The sequence below is a fragment of the Phocoena phocoena genome, chromosome 15 (assembly GCF_963924675.1).
Source record: "Phocoena phocoena chromosome 15, mPhoPho1.1, whole genome shotgun sequence".
In the NCBI taxonomy this organism is placed as follows: domain Eukaryota; kingdom Metazoa; phylum Chordata; class Mammalia; order Artiodactyla; family Phocoenidae; genus Phocoena; species Phocoena phocoena.
The window spans coordinates 21249589-21264400 of NC_089233.1; the positions used below are offsets into that span (position 1 = coordinate 21249589).

General features: G+C 44.8%; 1 protein-coding gene across 1 annotated transcript in view; it reads right to left on the reverse strand.

Annotated features, from left to right (window-relative positions):
* The window catches only part of OTOA (otoancorin), a 60048-nt gene extending 45523 nt beyond the window's left edge, over positions 1–14525 (reverse strand). Inside the window, exons 1-8 of the mRNA XM_065892388.1 lie at positions 14435–14525; positions 14066–14094; positions 13944–13974; positions 13801–13828; positions 12210–12297; positions 9245–9376; positions 5863–6098; positions 1759–1862 (exon numbers count right to left, since the gene is read on the reverse strand). Coding sequence (XP_065748460.1) covers positions 1759–1862; positions 5863–6098; positions 9245–9376; positions 12210–12297; positions 13801–13828; positions 13944–13974; positions 14066–14094; positions 14435–14525 — 739 coding nt within the window. The remainder of the gene's footprint in view (positions 1–1758; positions 1863–5862; positions 6099–9244; positions 9377–12209; positions 12298–13800; positions 13829–13943; positions 13975–14065; positions 14095–14434) is intronic.
* Between the last annotated feature and the right edge of the window lie 287 nt (positions 14526–14812).

Genomic DNA, 14812 nt, shown 5'->3' on the forward strand with positions numbered 1-14812 from the left:
GTTCTCTTGGGACACAGCCATGCCTATTTATCTGCTGTCTAGAGCTGCTTTTGTGCTACAACATCAGAGTCAGATAGTTGAGACAGAGACTGTAGGGCCACAAAGCCTACAAATTTACTCTGGCCCTTTACAGAAAACACTTGCCAAGCCCTGCTCTAGGCTAAAGCAGTAACCCTTTCCATGGCATTGATCCCTTTTATTTTCTGCAGAGCAGTTACCGGTATTTGTGTCCTCTCTCTCTCTCTCTTTATTTACTTGCTTACAAGTTTTCTCCACCTACTCTCCCACAATAAAATTATAGCTCCATGAGAACAAAGACTTAGTCTTCTTTTCCTTTGTATCTCCAGTGGCTGACACATAGTAGGCTCTTTTTAGGTGTTTTAAAAGTTTATTGTCTTTACATCACTAACATTAAAGATTCAACAAGTTGAAGCTACCTGTGAAATTGTTTGCGTTACTAATCTACATAGCCATTCTCTCTCCTTTTTTTTCAATTGCAGTAAAATACACGTAACATAAAATTTACTATCATAACTACTTTTTTTTTACTTTTTTTTTTTTTTTAACGATACGCGGGCCTCTCACAGTTGTGGCCTCTCCCGTTGCGGAGCACAGGCTCCAGACACGCAGGCCCAGTGGCCATGGCTCACGGGCCCAGCCGCTCCGCGGCACGTGGGACCCTCCCGGACCGCGGCACGAACCCGCGTCCCCTGCATAGGCAGGCGGGCTCTCAAGCCCCTTAACTACTTTTAAGTATACAGTTCGGTGGCATTAAGTACATTCACTTTGCTGTGCAACCAGCACCACCATCCATTTCCAGAGCTTTTTCATCTTGCAAAACTGGAATTCTGTACTCATTAAATAGTAATTCCCCACTCCTTCCTCCCTCTGGCCCCTGGCAACCACCACTCTACTTTCTGTCTCTATGAATTTCACTACTCTAGAAAATAGTAGGTTTTGAACAAACATCCGCCAAATAAATTACTCCTGACCTATTGCTGCTTCGGTTGCAGGAAGCTTAGCACTAAATTTCTGTGCTTTATTGCCTATATTTTCTTTTAAAAAAAACTATTTTGGGCTTCCCTGGTGGCGCAGTGGTTGAGAGTCCGCCTGCCGATGCAGAGGACGCGGGTTCATGCCCCGGTCCGGGAAGATCCCACATGCCGCGGAGCGGCTGGTTCCATGAGCCATGGCCGCTGAGCCTGCACGTCCGGAGGCTGGGCTCCGCAACGGGAGAGGCAACAACAGTGAGAGGCCCGCGTACTGCAAAACAAAAAAAAAAAAGCTATTTTGTCCCACTTTGATACAGATTTTTAACACAGATTTTGAACTTGTAACCTGATTCTAAAAGTTTTCATTGAGGGACTTCCCTGGCGGTCCAGTGGTTAAGACTCCTCGCTTCCACTACAGGGTTCGATCCCTGGGCACTAAGATCCCGCATGCTGTGCAGTACAGCAAGTTTTCATGGAATCTAAGGTGCCAGCATTATTTACGTTCCACTAAGAAGCTAAACTTGGACACGGTGTTGATTGTAGGATACAGATGATGCTGACTTCAGAGACTTCAGCGTGTGAAAAATGCACTGATGAAATGGGGTATGTGTTTTTTCCATAAACCACATCAAACACTTTTTGGAAGCTGAGGGAGCTAAAAATCTTAAGTGGCAATGAAATCAAATCCCTATCTGCAGAGATGAAGCATCACTTTTAAGGATGGACTCCCGCTAAAAAGTGTTCCCACCTCAAAGCCTGGGCTCACCAGTGCCATTGGAGGATGTCTGCAAAATCCCAGTCATCCAGGAGTAGACAGCCCTCTGGGAATGGGCCGAGGTTTGGTCGTAGAGATCTTTGAACACCACAGACCTACATGACGTACACATAGGTGTCAATTAAGGAACAAATATGAAGGCCTTCAGGCAGGGTCCAAACAACAAAAGTATACAAAGCTATCTTTGGTTAAAAGCCCTTCCCACTCCCTTGCTACAGATGTAGAGATTTTCCTGTTTCTCCTCTTCCCATCACAGTTAAATACCTTCCAAAGACTCTTCTTCACTTCCTCACCACCAGGTCCTTTTTTTTTTTTGGTAACAGTTTTATTCAGATATAACTTATACCATACAAAGTATACAACTCAATGGTTTTCAGTATACTCAGACTTGTACAACCATCACCACAATCAATTTTAGAACCCTTTAAAGTACCTCAAAAAGAAACCTCCTACCTTTTAGCTATCACCCCAGAACTTCTAGTCATCCCAACTCCTAGAAACCACTAATCTACTTTCTCTCTTTATAGATTTACGTCTTCTGGATATTTCCAATAAATGCAATCATATAATATGTCACTTTTGTATCTGGCCTCTTTCACTTGGCATGATGACTTCAAGGTTCATGCATGTTGGAACATGCATCAGTAATTCATTTTTTTATGGCTAAATTCTGTTCCGTTGTACAAATATACCACATTTTGTTTATCTGTTCATCAGTTGATGGACACGGGTTGTTTCCCCCTTTTGTCTATTATAAATAACGCTGCTGTAAACATTCATGTATAAGTGTTTGTGTGACACATTTCATTTTTCTTGGGAATAGACCCAGGAGTGGAGTTGCTGGGTTCGATGGCAACTCTATGCTTAGCCTTTTGAGGAACTCCAGACTATTTTCCAAAGTAGCCGTACCACTTCACTTTCTCACCAACAGTGTCTGAGGGTTCTGATTTCTCCACGTCATTGTCAGCACTCGTTATTATCTGACATTTTGATTACAGATATCCTGATGGGCGTAAAGTGTCTTAGTCACTTTTTAAGCCACTGACATCTGGTTTCTTCATCACCACACCACTCCTTGTGGCCCAAGTCCTGAATGAGCTCCTTGTCACCATACCCAGCAGTCCCATTTGGTCCAAATATGACTTGACCTTTCACAGCATTTGGCACTGATCGCCCCTCCAGTTCATACCTGCAAAATAGCTGAGTCTACTCATCCTGGAAAACTTCCCTCACCTCCACCCACCACCACTGAAAATCAATTCAGCAAATGACCCATCTGCCCTTTTCTAAGCTTAAAGTTTATCCTCACCACTCTCCCCGTCATTTCATATATGAAGAGGCAAACTTTCCCTTAAATCTATCTTAATATCTTCTTGCCGTATCTTTCTTTTCTTCTTCTTCTCCTCTCTTCCTCCTTCTCCTCGGTTGTTTTTTTTTTCCTCCTTTCTCCTCTTCTCCTGGTTCTTATTCTTCCTCTTCTTCTTTCTCTCTCTTTCTCTCTCTCTGTCTTTTTTGGGTTGTTGTTTTGTTTTTCAGAACAGCACAGTACGTGAAAGGGACAGGAGATAGATATAATTCTGAAAAAACGATGTTTACATTATTTAAGGGAAAGCTTGCCCATTTGTAAAAATGCTGGCTCTATCATTCCCTAGCAGTCTGACCTAGAGCAAGTTATACAATCTCTGTGCCTCAGTTTCCTCATTTGAAGAATGGGGGGTGGGGCTTACTGACATCATCCTCACAAGGGGTAGGGGACGGGAGGGTAGAGAAGGAAAAGGTCAAAACTGAGGTTCAGGGCTTCCCTGGTGGCGCAGTGGTTGAGAGTCCGCCTGCTGACGCAGGGGACGCGGGTTCGTGACCCGGTCCGGGAAGATCCCACATGCCGTGGAGCGGCTGGGCCCGTGAGCCATGGCTGCTGAGCCTGAGCGTCCAGAGCCTGTGCTCCGCAACGGGAGAGGCCACAACAGTAAGAGGCCCGCGTACCGCAAAAAAAAAAAAAAAACAACTGAGATTCAGAAGAACTGGCTTGAGTTCAAATTAAGTCAAGCCCCAGGGGGTCACTTCAAGGGACGCTGTCCTCTCTTTGGGCTTCAGTTTCTTCATCTGCGAAAGAAGAGGTTGGATTAAATGATGCTCATCGAGAAACGGGAAATGGGGCCATATTCTGGACTCCCACCTCGTGATGAGAATCTGGTGTCGGGCAACGTTCTCTCTGTATCGATCTGTTGTCTTTCTCTCTGTAAGGCTTGTAACCTTCTCCCAGGCTCTTGTCAGGGTTTACATAAAGTTTTGTGCTGGCCAGCTGTGAGTTTTGACTGTCAAGTGTCCACTCCTCCCTCTTGTCAACACTTGTCTGGGCCACCAGCAAAGTCCCCATGTCCCCATCTTGATCCATGTCATTTGGGTGGGACTATGACTCATATCTAAGCCATTCAGCATATAAGATCCCATTGGCCACAGTGACCGGCTCAAGAATGGGGACACGGGGACTTCGCTGCTGGCCCAGTGGTTGGGACTCCACACTTCCACTGCAGGGGGCGTGGGTTCGATCCCTCCTGGTTGAGGAACTAAGATCCCACATGCTGAGTGACGCAGCCAAAAAAAAAAAAAAAGAATGGGCACATGACCCAGTGTGGACCAATGAGAATCAGGTCTAGGACTCCACTTGGAACTGTGCCCATGCTCCCTCATGGAGAGAGCCCGCCTGGGAGTGAGGCCAACACAGAGGAGGGCAGAGCTGAGAGATAAAAAGCCAGAGATGTTCCTGATGATGTAATTTGAGCTTCTGGATCCAACTGTGTCTGTCAGTCCTGCTGACTCTCAAGGTGGAAGTCTCACTTTAGTGCTAGAGAGTCTTCAACACACACTCAGCTCCTTTTTTAACCAAGGGAACAGGTCCTAGGCTCAGAACAACATATCTAGCTAAGATTTAATGACACTGGTTTGTTTTTTATATTGTATTTATTTTTATGATTACTTAAGACAAATGATACTGGTTTCCCATTTACAGTAATTATACCATATTTACTTTTTTTTTTTTTTTTTTTGCGGTACGCGGGCCTCTCACTGTTGTGGCCTCTCCCATTGCAGAGCACAGGCTCCAGATGCGCAGGCCCAGCGGCCATGGCTCACAGGCCCAGCCGCTCTGCGGCATGTGGGATCTTCCCGGACCGGGGCACGAACCCGCGTCCCCTGCATCGGCAGGCGGACTCTCAACCACTGCGTCACCAGGGAAGCCCTTTACTTTTTAAAATTTATTTACTTATTTTTTATGAAGTATAGTTGATTTACAATGTTGTGTTAGTTTCAGGTGTACAGCAAAGTGATTGTTATACATAAATATGTACCTATTTTTTTCAGATTCTTTCCCCTTATAGGTTGTTACAAAATATTGAGTATAGTACCCTGTGCTATACAGGGTACTATACTGTATATAAAAAGTTATCTTTTTTATATACAGTAGCATGTATCATATTTACTTTTTTAAAAATAAATTCATTTATTTATTTTTGGCTGCATTGGGTCTTCGTTGCTGTGTGCGGGCTTTCTCTAGTTGCGGCGAGCAGGGGCTACTCGTTGCTGTGGTGCACAAGATTCTCATTGCAGTGGCTTCTCTTGTTGCAGAGCACAGGCACGTGGGCTTCAGTAGTTGCAGCACGTGGGCTCAGTAGTTGTGGCTCGCGGGCTCTAGAGCACAGGCCCAGTAGTTGTGGGATACAGGCTTAGCTGCTCCGCGGCATGTGGGATCTTCCCGGACCAGAGATCGGACCCATGTCTCCTGCATTGGCAGGCGGATTCTTAACCACTGCGCCACCAGGGAAGTCCCATATTTACTTTTAAAATAGATATTTTTAAGTAAATAGAATGAATCTCCTTTTAAAAAACACGAACTAATAATAATACAGGTGGTATATAGGTATGGAAAAATTGTGAGGATGATACCAGAATGACTAAACTTTGGGAGACTCTGTTTTAATCAAACCATCTCTAAACTGACCTCGAATATTAACCTGTCCCCACCTGCCTTCTCCCCTCCCTCATGCGTTACCTCCTTGACTTCTCAGGACAGACTCTGGGGGGCAGGGGGACACTCACAGGTTCTTGAAGGCGTCTTCACGCAGGTCCCGGGGGAGCCTCTCCGTGATATCCGGCTGGAGAAAGTGGCCTGAGGAGCCCCTTAGCACCCTGCCCAGGATCTCCACACACTCCAGGGGGTTCAGCACCTGGAAACACCTCTCCAGTGTGATGAGAAACAGGCTACGGTTCACGCCCGGGCTCTGCAAGGCTTGTTTCCGAATCTCTCCCAAGTCAACAGTGATGTCATCCAGCTCCTACAGGAACGATAGAAGTTAGGCTTGTCTTGAGAGCTGCCTCTTGATTTGGAAACACTGGGAGAGACCACACTTAGCAGCAGTGGTGAAATTCAGGACCCCTGTTAAACACCATGCTGCTATGTCAAATCTTCTAGACCTTTCCATCACCTAAAGAACAAAGTCCAGGCCTTCACCTGCTTCACCCACACTAGGCACCTTGTCATTCTCCAGATACACCATGACTGTCACACCTCAGGCCCTTGCTCTAACCGGCATCCCCTCTCCACCTCCTTCTCCCAGAGAAATCCAGCTGATCCTTTAAGGCCAAGCTCAGTTGTCATTTCATTGGTGACGTCTTCTCTGATGTCCTACTTAAGTCAAATCAAATCTCCCTCCACTCTGGGCTCCCAACAGCATCTTGAACCAAACTCCATGATGCATTAGAGATGCTTATGGGCCTATCTTTCCTCCAAGCCAGTGGATCTCAATCTTGGCTACACATCAGAATCACTAGGGAGGTGATCCCCAGCACCACTGTATAGAGCCTGGTTTAACTGGTCTCTGGTGGAGCCCTGGCATCTGATTCCAGTGTGTAGCTGAGGTTGGGCCAGGAAAGTGCTGGGGCCCAAGCCATGTGCCAAGTGGGATGCCTGGTACCTAGAAGACATTGAGAAATAGCCTGTTAGAATGAACGAATGAATGAATCTTTTGAACCACAGACCCCAGGAATACTGACAGGGTGTAGGTAAAATCAGACTGGACACGACTCTGTCCTTCACCCAACACACCCTCCAAAAACAACCACCACAATTTACTGCCTATGGACTACACTCCAGGCACTGTGTCAAGCATGGAGCAAGCATGCATCACCTCCTGTAATTCTCACAACAGTCCTATAGGTTAAGCCCCATGGGTCTGCGGGTCAGACATTCCTAGGTTCAGATGCCAGGCCCTCCACTTACATGTGTGTGTCCTTGACCAAATCACTTATCTTTTTTAAGTCTCAGTTTCTTCCTCTTGAATGAAGATAAAATCAGTGCCTACCTCCTAGATCTAGATAAGAATTGAAGGAGATAATGAATGGAGAGTGCCCGGTACCTAGTGAACACTCGGCAAACATTACGTGCTATAAAAACTCAATATTACAGGTGACGAGAACAAAAGAGAGACTAGTTAACCAGGCCAAACCTGCACAAAGCTGGGATCTGAAACAAGTGTACTGAGTCCAAGCCCACACCTCTCACCACGCCCATGTGTTTCCTAACTTACGTCATTCCCGGTTGGGGCCAAACAGCGCAGCGGCTAAGAGTGTAACTTAGGGGTTATTGGGCAAGGGTCTGCGGATAGTATTAGGGCATCTGTGAACACTGGGGAGAAACTGCATCCTCCTTTTCAGTGCTATGGAATTGGTCCCTGGCATCTCCTTCAGGGATGAACGTAGGCAGCAAGCCAGCAAGGTGGCAGGAGAACCTTTGATGTGTCATCACTAGAAATCACAAACTTTCATAACTCACTACCATTGCTGCAAATGTCTTGAAATCTCACTTACACTCAATACTTCCTCAAAATTACAGAAACTATTAGACCCGCCACTAAATCTTGTTATTGGATGTGTTACAGAAGCACATAAATTACTGTACCCTTAACTTTGTCTTATGTATTTTGATAAATGTATTTCAATAGAATCAGCTTCCTTTGTCATCCATTGTATTTTAACACATTATTCTGAGATGGAGCCCATGGGCTTCACCAGATGCCAGAGGGCTCACAGCTAGAGTCAGGAGCCCAGGTTCCCACCTCAGATCTGCCACTTTCTTTTTTTTTTTTTTTTTTGCGGTACGCAGGCTTCTCATTGTTGTGGCCTCTCCCGTTGAAGAGCACAGGCTCCGGACGCGCAGGCTCAGCGGCCATGGCTCACGGGCCCAGCCGCTCCGCGGCATGTGGGATCTTCCTCGATCAGGGCACGAACCCGTGTCCCCTGCATCAGCAGGCGGACTCCCAACCACTGCGCCACCAGGGAAGCCCAGATCTGCCACTTTCAAGCTGTGTAACCCGAGGTTACTTGCTCAACCTCTCCAAGCCTGTTTCCTCATCTGAATATTGAAATGGTAAGAGTCTATTTATCCTAGTTTCAGAAGGTCCTGGAGACAATTCAATAGGTCCAGGTTTGTTAAACCCTTAGTACGGTGTTGGCAAATGGGGCCCACAGGTCAAATCTGACCCACTGCCTGTTTTTGCAAATAAAGTTTAATTGGAACACATCCACACCCACGCATTGACCTGCCATCTACGGCTGCTTTGATGCTACAACAGCAGAGGTGAGTAGTTGTGACAGAGATTGTATGGCCTGCAAAGCCTAAAATATTTACTCTCCGGCCCTTTACAGAAACGGCTTGCAGATCATTCCCTGAAAATAATACCCGACACACAGTAAACATTGATCAGTATCATTTTCAAAGACCACCATCCTCATTTTTGCCATATCTTTGCATTGCCTTTACTATTATTTAGTTCATATTTTTACTTTAAACTGACTCTTTTTAAAACTTAAATTCATTTCAAAAGGGAACATTACATCTCCACCAAACTCACAGTTTTGATGTGCATTTGAATAACAGACATTAAAGTAAGTTTATGATTATTAAAATGTTTAAATGGTTCAATTCCCTTTGGAAAACACTGCTCCACACTCAACTGCCTCTGAAAAGAAAACCACCTCTACACCTCACCTTTCTGATTCCAAGGGTTCTCTGGGTCTCAGAGGCCTTTTCTTTGCTCTTACATTGCCAACCTCATTTTGTGGAAATTTTCTGTTCCTGTTTTTTGGTCTCCCTGGACCATAAGCTCCTTGAGGGCAGAGACAGTCTTTCGTCTCTGAATCCAGTGTCCCCTGGTGCACAGTAGTCATTCATGGATGTTTATGAAGCCAAACTACTGGGACTCCTCAGTACCCCTCATTTCTTAGTACTCATAAAAGGCTCTTCATCTGAACTTTGGAGAAAGTAAGAGAGGAAACCTAGGTCCCAGGGAGTTTGCAGAAGGAGAAGGAGGGAGGAAGAGATAAAGAAGGGCCCAGGCCTGAGTGAGGCCCAATTCCATTCAACTCGACAAACACCAACTGGCCCTGGACGTCCTCCGCTCCCAGGATGCCAAGAGAGCCTCACCAAGCGGTCCTTCTTGTCTTCTAAGAGACATTTCATGGCAGTGCGGAATTGCTGAGCATCAGTTCCCCTCAGGTCCTCCAGCAGTTTCCAGGGCTGGTACAAACATTGTTCCAGGTGGTTTTCCATGACTGCCTGGATATGGAACGTTAGGAGAGTCAGTGAGGACAGGACAGGAGCACGTGGTCAGCACCACGGCCAGCAGCCCAGCCTGGCCACCTAATTCCCTGCAGAGACCACAAGCTGGCAGCCCGCACACGTTTGGTTGAATTGGCTCCAAAATTTTTTATGAGCTGCTAACATTTAAAATTCATGGAATTCCTCACAAAAATCCAAATTTCCAACTTTTCTTGGAAGCCACAAAGAAGTGGCAACGCTGGGCATACATCCCCTTCTGTGCAATAATCAACAGGCAGAGGGACAGCTGCTCACAGTAATTACTCTTCTGGCTCACCACCCTCTAGGTAGCTGATTTCCCCATGGCCTGCCTGGTCCCTGCAGGTGATTGAAGTTTCAGGTCCAGGGCAGCTGGCCTCTACCCGGAAAGTTTACTACTTCCAGATGGGCACTGCTCAAACCCTCTCCCATGCTCCAAGCCCCCAGCACAGGAGCAAATTTCAGGCAGCATGAACTCCCCGTGGCACCCCCTCCAGGGTGAGGGGCAGAGGCCAGCAGCCTCTCCTGAAAGAGATTTCCTCTGCTATCTGGGGAATTCTTTTCTAAATCTTCCTTAAATAGAGGTGCTCTAGAAAGGTAGCATAATGTGACATCACAGACAAAAGGTGAGCTCTAGCACCAGATAACCTGTGTGCAAATCCCCACCTTGCCACTTACTAGTTGTACGGCCTCGGGCAAGTTCCTTAACTAGGATGGTTAGATGAAATACAAGATGCCCAGTTAAATTTGACTTGCAGATAAACGAATAATTTTTTAGCATAAGTATATCCCAAATATTGCATGGGACATACTTACACTAAAAAAATGTATTCGTTGATCATCTGCAAGTCAAATTTAACTGGGAAACCTGTATTTTTATTTGATAAATGGGCAACAGTATCCCTGGGCCTCAGCTGAAAGGCGGGAACAACAGTCAAACTTACTATGTAAGTAAGAATTAATCCTAGGTCATGAGGAGTAAATGATGAAATGATGATGTAAAGTGTTCTCAGTAAGCACCAGCCATTATTCTCTGCCCTGAATGAGTTGAATGTTTACTCAGTGTCTCTCCCCTTAGAATGAAAGGCCCACGTGGGTAGTAATGTGACCGCCTGTTCTCCTGAGTCTCCAGTGTCTAGAACTGTGCCTGGCAGAGAATAGAGGCTGGATAAGTAGATATTAAATGAATAAATGAATATACAAATAGGAAGAGAGGTAGTATAGCTCCTAATCAGGTTAAAATATACACATTTTGTGAGAAACCCTACTGCTAGAGAGAAAGGGCAGGCATCACTTCTCTTCAGATTGCACAGATGAACATGGCGAAGAAAGCAGATGCCATGAGGCCACCAGCCACCTTCACCTAGTGGGTGTCCTGGTAAATGGATAACAACCAGGCTTCTGAGTGTCGTTCTCACATGAACGTTGGTTGACACTTTCAACTTCACTATAAGGTAAGTAAAAACCGAAACAAAAAAGACGTATGTCAGAACTTCATTCGTCAATGACATGACTTCTTTGCTGAATCAAATAATAGTCTTTGAAATCTGAAAGAATGTTGTCTCAATTTTCTGTGCTATTCACAGTGTATTGGTAAAGGCAAAACAAAACGCCCTGGGCTACAGATTACGCTAATGAGGCATGTGCTGGCCAATTCACCGCAGTCCCCACCAGGCCCTATTGTTCCCCAAGGCAAATATCCACTGCCATCCATTTACATGTTTGTGCTACTGTTTTTCTTCTAGTAGAGTTAAAAGGGAAGAAAAATATTTCTTGGACCCATGATTGAGAGACTGATAATTATACCCAAAGGTCCACTCTCTTGTAATTATTTTGGGAACAGAATCCCATAAGTTTTAGCTGGGTACATGGCCTCTCTTGCTCCTCTGCAGTAAGATGTGACTGTGGACTGTGAGCCAATGAAACGTGAGCAGGAAGAAGTATGCAACTTGCAGGTCACATCCTTAAAGAGAGGCCATTCAGCCTTCACTTCCTCTTTCCCACCACACCCTCTCTGGGTTGGAGAATGGATGTGCTGTTTCAATCATGTGGGCAACCACCTCCTAGATGATGACAAAGCAATAAGACAGAAGGAACCCAGGCCCCTCGATGGCCTTTTGAAGTAGAGCTGTCTCTCCTCTCTGGACCTCCCACCTAGCCCTGGACTATTCTATGAGATAGAAGTAAACTAAATTGTTTGAGCTGCTGCAATCTATGGTCTCTTTGTTAGAGTAGCTCAGCCTATACTCTAATACCAGTCCGTGACCTTGGACCACTACCGATCTGTGGCCCGACAGGAACCAAGTCGCACAGCAGGAGGTGAGCGGCGGGCAAGCATGCAAAGCTTCATCTGTATTTACAGCCGCTCCCCATCACTCGCATTACCGCCTGAGCTCCGCCTCCTGTCAACATTATGGTGAGTTCTACACTTACTTCATTATATATGACAATGTAATAACAACAGAAATAAAGTGCACGATAAATGTAATGCACTTGAGTCATCCCGAAACCATCCCCTCGATCCCAATCCATGGAAAAAACTGTCCTCCATGAAACCGCTCCCTGGTGCCAAAACGGTCGGGGACTGCTGCTCTAATACACCATGTCTCCATCAAAAGTGGAAAAATGAAAGAGAGACAAAGGAGCTTATATCACGTTTCAAAAAACACTGGACAGAACATGTTTCTTTGTGGAAGTGAAGACTAGTGAAGTGAAGACTCCACCTAGCCCACTTCTCTGACTTACCTGGCCTCTGAGTTTGCAACCCCTGAGCACTGAGAGGAGAACACTGGGACGGGTCTCAGATACACACCTGCAGGCTGGGGATGGTGAAGGCAACGTTCCGTGAATTCAGATAGGCCACGACTCTGTGGGACAGGTCTGCCGTCCACACATGGGAGCTTCAGTTGAAGACAGACAGGAGAAGGTCATGGTGACAGGCTCGCCTAGGATGAGCAGTTCCCCTACTAGCTGAGTGATCAGGGGACCGAGGTTCAGAACGGACAATGAAGATGGGCCGGGATGCTAGGAACTCTGTGCTTAGAGGTAGGAGATGTGTTTCCTTGGCACAGTGAGGGAGAGTTTCCAATTCCAGGAATCAGCCTGCATACCAGTCTCTCAAAGACAATGATCAATTTGAAGTTGTGTGCTATATTCTAAATCCCATAACAATCCACTCAGATTAATAATCCAAACAGATTGACTTGGAAAGGTGTCCTGACTATATTAAGTTTAAAAAACAGATGCTTTGTATACCATGAGAGGCTGAAATAGCATAGTTAGGACTGTAGGCTCGAAACCTGGGTTTGAATCCTGGCTCTACCACTGAACTGTACGGCCTTAGGCAGTTTACTGAATTGTCCTGTGCCTCGGTTTCCCTTTCTGTGTAATACAGCTAACAACTGTGAGAATTAAATCTGTTCACACATGTAAAGTGCTTAAAACATTGACCAACACATAGAAAATGCACAACTTCATTCATAACAGCCAAAAATTGGAAACAACTCAAATATCCAACAGCAGGTGAAATGTTAAACAGATGGTATGGAATGGAATGCCACTCATCCAGACAAAAGGAGTGAGGTGGACTTTTGCTTTCAGCTGTGATGGAATAATTGGCAGTAGATAAATCTTCCTGCCTTAAACAGTTAGAAGGCCTTTTATAGTCACATTTTTTATAGATGCATAGATAGATGGATAGACAGATAGCTAGATTAAAAATTTTAGCCTGAAAGAATATATCCAAAGCTATCAACTGGAGTTACCTTAGGGAGAAGACTGTTTATGGGGATCTTCTACTTTAATATAATTAAGTGCTCCTGTCATGGGGCCCCAAGGCTCCCATTTCTCCTTCATAGTACTTGTTATATTAGAATTATCTGTTAATATTTGTCTTTCCATAGGACTATCTAGTGCCCTGCTCCACATCCCTGGTATCTAACACCAGCCTGTACACAGAATATAAAGTGACAGTGAGAGCAAAGTAACAGTGAATCCTGGAGCCAGGCTGCTGGACACACACCCCAGCTCCACCATTTCCCAGCTGTGTGACCTTAAATCACCTCCCTGGGCCTCAGTTTCATTATTCTGTCCAATGGGGTAACAATAGGGCCTATTTGGGTGGGAGGAGGGGGAGGCTTGGGAAGATTACATGTGTTTCTATGCATAAAAGCACTTAGAATAGTACCTGCTACATAGTAAGCAGTCAGTAAATGTTAGCTCTTGTGCTAGAGCAGAGGGGGCCAAAACTGTGTTGAACGAATGTATCTATTCCAAAGCACTTGTTCATTGGGTGATATTTTTTGTAATGAGTACATTTTACTTTTTATAGTTAAGAGACTTCCATTAAGAATTTTTATTAAACGTCTATTCCATCCCTTCCCCTCCCCTTTAGGATGAGTTACCTTTGAAACTGTATGAGATCCAGCAATGCTACAATGGAAATAAAATGAAAAGACAACTTAAAAAGGAATCATTCCAGAGAGATCATAGGCGCATTCTGTTTGAAATTCTTAGAAGCAACAAGCAGGGACAGCAGGGACATTACCATTCAGGTAGCTTCCATCTATTATTTCTTCCTAAAAGGCAAAGAGATAATGTCGAGTATAACATCCAAAAGTCGGCAGCTCCAGTACAGAGGATGTTGTTTAAAATAAAATGGATACTCACCGCCATTTTTTGCAACAAAGGAGGCAAATCTGCAACAAAGCCATTGAATGTATAAATAGAATTGAACTGGATGACCCTCAAAAATACAAATATGTATTAAGAAAAGAGCCCCTGAAAAGGTTACTCGTGAAGGAAATTTTTAGTGAATTTTAATTATACTTGTGAGCATATGTGCCAGTGTGAAAAAACCTTGGTTTGAAAAACCCTTTCAGAATGATCCTGAAAATTCTACACTTACGTGGGTACACACACAGGCACGCACACATCTCAAAACACTTTGCGGCATCATGTACCTAAATTGATCTAACCCCACTCCATTCCCTAAGATGTGTGGAATCCATGACAGATGATTCCTCCCTCGGGACTTACCCTGCCGGGAATCTGGAACTCCATGACTTGCCACTCCATGGATCAGAAAAAGGAACAGCAAAAGAGAGTATGTCCTAGGTTCCTGAGACATTCTCCTGTAGTTAATTCAAGCAAAGAAAAATTCAGATTTGATTCAGGTTGTATCTGTAAATATATTTAGGAACATTCAGAAGATAAAAGGGGGAAAAATAGACCCAGAATTCCTTGAGGTGTTTTTTTTTAATTTTAAATTCCATCCACTTTGCTCCATCTAAACCCTATGCTACTATAAGACACAATCATCTCTCCTCACTCTACAATGGCCTGTTTATATTCTGACATCTACTTCTCATTCCCCTCAATCAAACAAAAAGCAACAGCTAAAAGCATGGATTCTGT